Source organism: Thunnus thynnus, chromosome 19 (assembly GCF_963924715.1).
Source record: "Thunnus thynnus chromosome 19, fThuThy2.1, whole genome shotgun sequence".
Lineage (NCBI taxonomy): Eukaryota > Metazoa > Chordata > Actinopteri > Scombriformes > Scombridae > Thunnus > Thunnus thynnus.
Window position 1 is genome coordinate 8,900,990 of NC_089535.1, and position 9,388 is coordinate 8,910,377.

Below are 9,388 nucleotides of genomic sequence, written 5' to 3' on the forward strand. Positions count from 1 at the left end.
TGTAAACATTTGTGAGCTTAATAAATCAAAAATGCATGTCAAAACACCCCTAATCCCTACATATACGACTGAAGAGGTTTCAGTTAATTCACTTCTCCCATAACTTTAAGTAGAAATTTCACATAGCAAATAATCTAAATGATGTGCAAAAGCTGATAATAATAAAGGAGTAACGTTAGCATAAAACCGCAGTTTGTTAGCTACCAATCAATTAGCATTGCTAGCGTTGGTTATCCTCTGAGGCTAACGGTTAGCTACGGTGGTGGGCAGGTAAATAACTTAAGCTGTGTTTGGTTGGAAAGGTTAACTTGATAAAGTCATGCACACAACAAGACAAACAGACCACAAACATACAGTTGAACTCACCTGTACGTAACTTTGAAAATCCCTTGGTTGGTTCCGCCGCCTCTGTTTCTTTCTTTCTTTCTTTTTTACATAGTTTTATCTCCAAAGTGTGTAAAAGAAGTTATGAATTATGTTCATTATTTAGGCTATTTGTTTATTTATTTATTGTGGCCTCTCCTTAAATTGAGCTGCGGCCAACACGCTTCAAAACGCGCAACTTTTACTTTGAAGGCGAGCTGTCTCTGTTTCCGGCTCCCGACTTCCTGTTTCAATTTTCTTTGCATAGGTTGGATAATGGAACAAGCGGACACTTTAGCGTGCTGAATTGTATTACACCTCTTAAGACAATTAAATCTGGTAATACCCTCAAAAATTGGGGTTTTCAACAACTGCAAATGAATTATACTTCATGCACGGACATTGATGCTACTTTGTACTTCTACTCCACAACAATGCAGGAGGAAATATTGTACTTTTTATTCATCTACTTTTATTTGACAGCCAGTTACTTACTTCAGATTAAACTTTTACATTAAATAATGTAGCTATATAATATATAATTTTATAAAATACAAAAAGTTAAAGATTAAATTAGTAGTTCCCAAACTTTTTGGCTTCTCACCCCTGTGTGTGTCTCCGAGGCCCAAAGAGGTACTAGAACTTTCCAACATTTCACAAAAAAAAAAGTTTGTTTATTCTTCTTTCCTACACCCAGGTGATATCACAGTCACAACTGCCAAGTAGACTACTTTTACTTTACTTTAAGTACATTTAGCTAATAATTCTTCTGCACTTTTACTTCAGTAGGATCTTAAATGTAGGAAGTACAATTGCTTAAGTAAAGGATCTGAGTCATGGATGTATTATAAGAGCTCTTATTATGCATCCATGATCTGAGTGTTTCCTCCACTACTGTAAATATGTAAAGGCAGGGTGACCTGTGTTCCCTCTTTGAGGACAGGAAACGCAGGCAAGATTTTTTGTCGGAGGTACAAAACCATGGCACAGCTGAGGTCCCGCATCTTTCCCTTTAAAGAAGCGCAGTGATGAGTTGCGGGGAGAGAGAGGCTGCGAGCTCACCGGGAGACCCGCTGGCTATTTATGTGTCACAATTATGATCAGTGTCGACGAACAGACTGTTTCTTACATTCATGGGATTCGCTCGTGATGGCAGCTGGACGCTGAAGAGGAGATCCTGAGATTTTTCTGGCTCATATGGAGCTGAAATCTGAAGGGCGCGCTATTATTTTTCTCCGGCGAATGATTTTTGATCAAAGAACTGGATTATGAAACCAATTTGTGTAAACCATTTATGCTTTGTCAGCCCCGTGTGCTGTCAAAAAAGATTTAAAGGCTGAGGAAATTATCATGGCATATGCTGCGCGTAATTATTAGATTGAGTTTTGTGGGGGTTTTTGCGACGCATGGCGTAGGTTGCAGTGAGGATGTGATCAGACAGGAATCCCTGGTTTCTCGCTCCGCTGCCTCCCAACAGAGTCGCTCATGATGCCCAGAGCTTTGCGGAGACTGGTTCATTTGGTGCTATTCTGCCCTCTGTCCAAAGCCCTGCAGGTACGGACAAGCATGCTGCAGCTGCTTTTGTTGCCATAAAACGGTCCACACACGGTTTACCTGCGTGCATGTCAAACACACAGGGCAAAATCTGCGTCGATGGCTTCCTTGTACAGTGCTCATAAATCACATATCATAATTAACATATCGGCTATCTCGGTTTTCTCTTAAAGTCAGCTGTTCATTCATTCATCCATTGTTGTGTGCAGGCCTCAGCAGTGGGAAGTAATTAAATACATTTACTCAAGTACTGTAGCCTACTTGAGTACAATTTTGAGGTACTTTACTTGGATATTTCCATTTTATGCTACTTTATGTTTTACTCCACTACATTTATTTACAACAACAACTCAAACTCGTGATCAATTTAATTTGTTACATTGTTATAAATGATTATATGAACATTGAAGTACTGCTTACATGTTAATGCCAAAATGATCCAATAATATAATAACATAACACTGACAGAGGCCATTCTGCATAATGAGTATTTTTTACTTTTAATACTTTACATTTTGTTGCTAATACCTCTGTACTGTTACTTACTGTATTTTCTTCTCTCTCCCCTCCAAAGAGTCGTCTCCCAGCCATCAAGGTGAAATACCTTCTCCTGGCATGGCTGGGCATCCTCATTGCCAGCTGGGTCATCTACATGCAGTATGCCTCCTACTCTGAGCTCTGCCGTGGGCATGTCTGCCATATGGTCATTGTAAGTATGGTTTCTCAGTTTCATGAAAATCAATATCATAACTTTATCAGTGTGACAGTGACAAAACTGATCATCAAAATGATCACTTTAGTCATCTATCAAGCAAAAATGCCAAACATTTGCTGGTTGCATCTTCTCAAATGCGAAGATTTTAAGCTTTTCTTTGTCAAAAATGATAGTAAACTGAAGGTCTTTGCATTTTTGCATCATCTTGGTCTCTAAGAAGCTAAAAGGGGCATTTTTCTCTACTTTCTGACATTTTATAGACAAAATGATTAATCAAGAAAATAATCAATAGTGAAAATAATCGTTAGATGTAGCCCTAATATCAGGATGGTACAGGAAGGTGAGGAATCATAAATTTAGGTTACTTCATCATCATGTCTTCACATTCAGCTGTTCAACCAAATCTGTACTCCAGTGTGGTTATGCTTTGCCCAGCTTTATTGATTTAATATCATGTTACTGATTTAATGGTCACTTAGTGGTGTATAACCACAGTATAAGATCCGCATAACAGGTGCACCACAGGGAAAATCCAATATAGGCACAAATGGGAGGACTATAATTACACACATTCAAATCAATACAGAAGTGATTTGTTTTGAGCCGAAAATACACTATTATATGTCTACAATCTGGCAAATTTATACAATTTTGGAGTATGTTAGAGGAAGATTTGGACCCAGCTAATTTGTTGTTGTTCTAGCTGTGTCTTAGACCTGCAGACAATCCTAAGGCAGAAAAAGAAGAATAGGCATAATACATGCTACATAGAATAAGAAAATAACTTTCCAGCTGCTGCAGTAAAGTGCTTCAACACCTAAATAGTGTGCAAGGTTTCAAAACAAGGTCGACTGGACAGGAGGACTTTTTTGAGGAAGATGAGGGACAGTTTAGGGACTGCATGTGTTGGCCTCCTATTTCAAACAAGACCTTTAATGCAGGGCAAAGATACAGCCTATAGCTTAACTACTCTCCTACTGTGTCCAGCTGTTCCCAGAGGTTTCAGCTGTCGAGAACAGAACAGGCATTGACATTTAACGAGTCTCCGAGGAACTGGACGGTGATTTACAGGAAAACTAATTAATGCACGATGAAAGATCAATGATGGAAACTCAATATAGCCAATAATCAGATCTGCACAGCAGTGTGTGTGTGATTGCATGTTCACGGATGTACAGTTAGTGAACGTGTGTTTTAGACGGTACACACAATGATTGGAAAAAGGGGGAAACAGCTTGCTTTGCTCTGCCTCGGGCATCTGATTATATAGTGCAAACTACAATGAGTGACCTATATCAGTACAAACAGTGCTAGAGTACATTGGTGAAGCAGGTCACAAATGTCCATGAAAGATCTTAAGGAACACCTTCTTCCCCCCAGTTCCCAATTTTTAATCTTTGTGCAAGATTTCTGGGTTGTAACAGCAGCTTGCATTGTCTTCTTTTGAACATAAATGCCATTTAAAACAATGCAATCTTAATGGCTGCAGTTTGGTGCTCCTGTTTAGTAGGATGATTGCAAAAGCTTGCATTGAGTAAAGGTTGGAGGTGAGTAGAAAAAAATAAATTGAGGTGGTTGGTATACCTTGATATGACTTGTGTTTTTAAGTCATTAGCTTCTGATATTTGCCAGTGCAGATCCTTTTGCCTTGTGTGTTACTGAGGTTTCATACTCCATCTGCGTGAGTGTGAAAGTTGACACATCACATGACCTCTGACGGCTGCTTCTGAGCCAACTGGAGGAGTTTCCACCACATCAGAGCTGACTACTGTACATTTAAAGCCCACAAACAGTACGATTGCATTTTTAGAAACATATTCACACATTGTTGTCAACAGAATATCTGTTTGCACAAATGTATTGTCAGTTAATGTCTTTTATTATTTGACTAGACTGCTGTTCATATTTTAGCAAGTTATTCACAGTATAGGTACACACTATTGGAGTGCAATAGTGTGTACCTATACAAACCTATAATAATTTTGCCACAGTAAATGAAATCACATCAGATTGTAGTGTGTTTAATGATGTGTTGATAGTTATAAATGTATCAAAATGCAATGGAACATTTGTGTATACTGAGATCAAAATAGCCTTACTAGGTAAATGCCATTAAAGGAAAAGTTCGTGATTTTTCATGTTTGTCTTAAAACTATAGACAGGTGTCAATATGCACATTAAAACAGGTTTTGCCTGCTGTGATTCCTCCTGTTCATACTGGTCAATAAGAGATCCCCTCTTAATACACTTAATACCTATCACATTAATATCAGCATGAAACTCAAACACTTAGTCGAAATCCAAGTTTGATGGATTATTATACTCGTATACTAATATACTAGTACTGGTGGTATAGTATGGTACCCTGTGCTGTTTAGAAAGTTATGAGACAACATTACTGATATTTGCAATGCAGAGCTTTTGCAGTCGATTAAGATTTTTGCCACACTTGGACTTGACCTCCTTGGCATCTCTTTATCCATCTTCCCTAAATTGTCTAATTAAGTCCAAATGTTTGGACATACATTTTGGGATGCCATGTGTCATCTGGCTGTGCTTAGAGTGTTGCTCTGGACATACATTCCAGTAAATTTTTCTCTTCCCATGTGTGGAAATACTTGTTGTTATTTTTGATGGTAAACCATCCTGTACCTGTGCCCTTTAGCAGGTGGAGATATGAGATTTGCGGAGCAAGTTGGACTGTGGTGGAATAAGTTGAGATGTTAGAAATTCATGGCACACGTGAACAGAGGAAGTGGAGGCAAAAAAAAGGCTAGTTAGAGGACAATGACTTATGTCAGTAAACAATGTCCGCATAGGTTCTGGTGAGTGTTTACTGACATTGGAGGGTGAGATAAACAGAAGTCTTAAAATACTTGATGTATATACTTGATGTTGGATTTAGCTTTGCAAGAGAGTGAAACACTTGGGAGATTTTCCTGTCGGTTTCCTGTTGTTAACTCAGTGCATTTCCTGTTTCCTTTTTTGCAGTGTGATCACTACAGAAGAGGTATAATATCAGGCTCATCCTGCAAGGCATTGTGTGATCAGAGATCTCTAACCCTGCAGCGCTGCATGTCCACCTCCTCTACGCATCAGGTAAAATAAACACGGACCACACACACACACCTACTCAGTAAATCTCGACTAAAGAAAACAGTCAGGTTCCAAACAACCACAAGTTGCACAAGCATTTTGCACATTTAAAATGTTTTATTCATATAACTGTTGTGGCACAGTTTTCATTAATGCTTTTAAAATATTAGCACATAACTCTCAGGCTGTGGAATATTCAAATTCAACCCCCCCCCCCCCCCCCCTCACACACACACACACACACACACATACACTTCAGTAAATGGTAAATATAATGTCAATAAGATGACATTCTCACTTCATTAGGGAAGAACATTTAATTTGTTTTTCTAAAGGAAAACAAAATTTAGTATAGGGGTTACCCACTAAATCAGTAAAAATAACACCAAAAATTGGACCACAGGAGAAATGTTTGGTCTATATTTGGTATCAAATAGAAAATATATTTTATTTCATGTGAAAAGTGTAGTGCTCATTTGAATAACAGCTAATTGTAAATCAGTGTGAAAAGCAGACCTGTAGGCAGTTGTAGTAAATCATAAATGCCTGTAACAACAAATGTATAAAAAAACATAGCATGCAGACATATTGCATTTCTTACTGTCCTCACACTTTTCTCCTTGCAGGTGTACAGTGGACTGTGGAAGGAGAGACCTGTTGTGATCAAGTGCAATATTGAGGATCAAGTGAAGACTGATGGGACTCCGGACTCTGTGCTGCGACAGGAGATGAGCTTGTTTGACAAACCCACACGTGGAACCTCTATGGATGAATTTAAAGAGATGCTGCACAGTTTCCTCAAGGTATTTTTTTCTCAGTTAATTATAATCTGTCATAATAAGATATATTGTATGGAACAACTATCCAGCACCTTATTAGACTCCAGATCAACTTTTGTGTAGAAATCAACCAAATCAATTGAAAATTCAGTTGCGTAGTTGCCTAATATATACAAATAAATGTGCCAATATGTATGAGTATGTGTAAAAAGTATGTGAATCAATTTATCTCAGATATAGAAACGAAAGGTAAACACAGGCTGTATTAATCGATTGTGTTACAGACTACATATCGGATGTCTTATTTATTTGATTTTTTTTTGTTTATTTATTTATAACACAATTACCACACAATAACCAAATTGTGTCTACCCCCTTCCTGCAGGCTAACCTTGGTGAGCAGCCATCTTTGAGCACTTTGGTGGACAGGATCATCACCCTTGCTGATGTCAACCAGGATGGAAAAGTGTCTCTGGCGGAAGCCAAGTCTATCTGGGCTCTTCTCCAGATCAATGAGTTCCTCCTGATGGTGGCACTGCAGGAGAAGGAGCACACCCCCAAACTGCTAGGCTTCTGTGGAGACTTGTATGTGACAGAACGTGTGGGCCACAGCTCCCTCTACAGGCTAGAGGTGCCTCATTACCTGGAGGCTCTGGTCCCAGAGGCCTTGAGTTCCAGCCTGAACCACTGGCTCGCACCAGCCTGGCCCCGCAGGGCTCGCATCACCATCGGCCTGCTGGAGTTTGTGGAAGAGGTCTTCCATGGGTCCTACGGGAGTTTCCTAATATGTGATGCCAGTCCTCGCCACGTGGGCTACAACGCAAAATATGACTGCAAGATGGCCAATCTGCGCAGTGTGGCATCTGAGGCAGTTGTTCGGGGATATTTGAGGGGACGCCGCTGTGAGACAAATGCAGACTGTACATATGGCCGTGACTGCACGGCCACCTGTGATCGACTAGTGAAGCAGTGTAATACTGAGGTTGTACAGCCCAATCTTGCCAAGGTGTGTGTGTTGCTGCAGGATTTTCTGCTTTTTGGAGCACCTTCAGATCTCCGTGGGGATCTGGAAAAGCAGCTACGCACATGTGTGACACTCAGCGGTCTGGCAAGCCAGATGGAGGTTCACCACTCTCTAGTCCTTAACAACCTGAAGACATTATTGTGGAAGAAAATTTCTAACACCCAGTACTCTTGAAAGCAGGTTGAGACCATTCAATCTGTATTTCTACATGATGAGTTAATTCTTACATGAAAATATGAATAGTTATTGCTGATAAAACTTTGCAAAATGTTTTAGAGGGTGGTGGTGTAAATGTATTTTCACTCTACATTGACTGTGAATAACAGGAAACTGTGAAATAATGAATATACAATATGAAACAGCAGATAAAACAAACTTGTTCCCTTAAAACTCATAAATGCCCTGTCATGCCTTTTTTTTTCAAATGCTTTATTTTGAGAAGCACATTCATCTATTTAGACATATTGTTCTCAGGACATTGCCAATAATTTTATTTGTAAAATTCTGTAATTAAATAATTTGTTTTTAAAATAAAGAAACCAACACTGGATGATTTAAAGATTAATACATCTTTTGTCTGTTCTCAGTAGAGACAGAATGTCAAATTGTGATGAGGTGTGACAGTTTTTATACAACTGTAAATAATGTTAGACCATTGTTGTTTCCTGTGTATAGGTGAATCTGCATTTAAAGCAGAGATAAGATACAAATAATGGATGGAACAATGCAGTTTTACAGTAGCCCTGAAATGTCCTTCTTTGCATTCATCTGATATTGATAATGCATTCAAATCAAACATGAAACAGACTGGAGTTGTAAAGGATGATCAGATATGATTAAACCTCACTGGTCTACTAATCCATAAATAAAGTTGGTTCAAAAAATGATTTTTCTCCACATTTTTCTTCATAACCTGGTTCTGGTGTTTGATACATAAGCAGGAGTTAATACTGCACAGGCTCATGCCAACGTATTATCTACTCAGGAAGGTGTTTTACCCTAACATTTGAAACATCACTTTTCACAGCAACACTTGAAGTATAAAGAATAAATTTATTATGAGACCAGCATGTTTTAGCTCATGGGTCCGTGCATGAAGTATAATTCGTTTGCATGGAACAGGCGGACACTTTAGTGCGCTGAAATGTATTGCACCTCTTAAGACAATGAAATCTGGTAATACCCCCAAAAATTGGGGTTTTCATTATACAACGTGAACAACTGCAAATGAATTATACTTCATGCACGGACCCTCATGGCCTTTATCAGGGTTTTAGACATTTAAATAACATGGGTACAAAACAAAAAAATAATTTACAAAGGTTAAAAAAAATAAAAGTCAATTAGTTGTGTACAAGGACACACTTGTCAGCCAATGACTGCCATTATGGACCTAATATGGTGTCATTTATGTCCATTACTGGATACACTCCTTGCCTATCTGCCAATCTGGGGATGTGATTGGCCTCAAACCACATGACCACATACCCAACCCGTTTGCTGTATGTGTGAATACCCCACTGGCTGACGTGTGTCTGTTTGTACATGATTGGTTTTCTTATACGTTTTGTTTTAACCTTTGTAAAAAAAATTTTTGGTTGTTTCACAACCATCTTATTTAAATGTCTAAAACCCCTAAAATGTCTAAAACCTTGATGAAGGCCACAAACCTACATGATTATACTTAGCACCATAGTATGTACAGTATACACTTCAATCAAGAATTTAAGTATGGTGGTGCCTTTCAATTTAATACAATAAGTCTATGATATGAACATCGCTAGTTCTATTTCATCAGATCATAAATTGACATACATTTGTTTAAATGAAAATCCAAAACAAATGCAAAAGTCCTGT

The 9,388-nt window shown here is 38.5% G+C and overlaps 1 protein-coding gene across 1 annotated transcript; it reads left to right on the top strand.

Moving 5' to 3' along the window:
* The first annotated feature begins 1,269 nt into the window (after positions 1–1,269).
* Positions 1,270–8,418, top strand: dipk1b (divergent protein kinase domain 1B). The gene is made up of 5 exons (XM_067574879.1): positions 1,270–1,917; positions 2,492–2,626; positions 5,624–5,731; positions 6,355–6,531; positions 6,893–8,418. Exons 1-5 carry the CDS (start codon positions 1,849–1,851, stop codon positions 7,703–7,705), a joined length of 1,302 nt encoding a protein of 433 aa, XP_067430980.1. The 5' UTR covers positions 1,270–1,848; the 3' UTR covers positions 7,706–8,418.
* Positions 8,419–9,388: the final 970 nt, after the last annotated feature.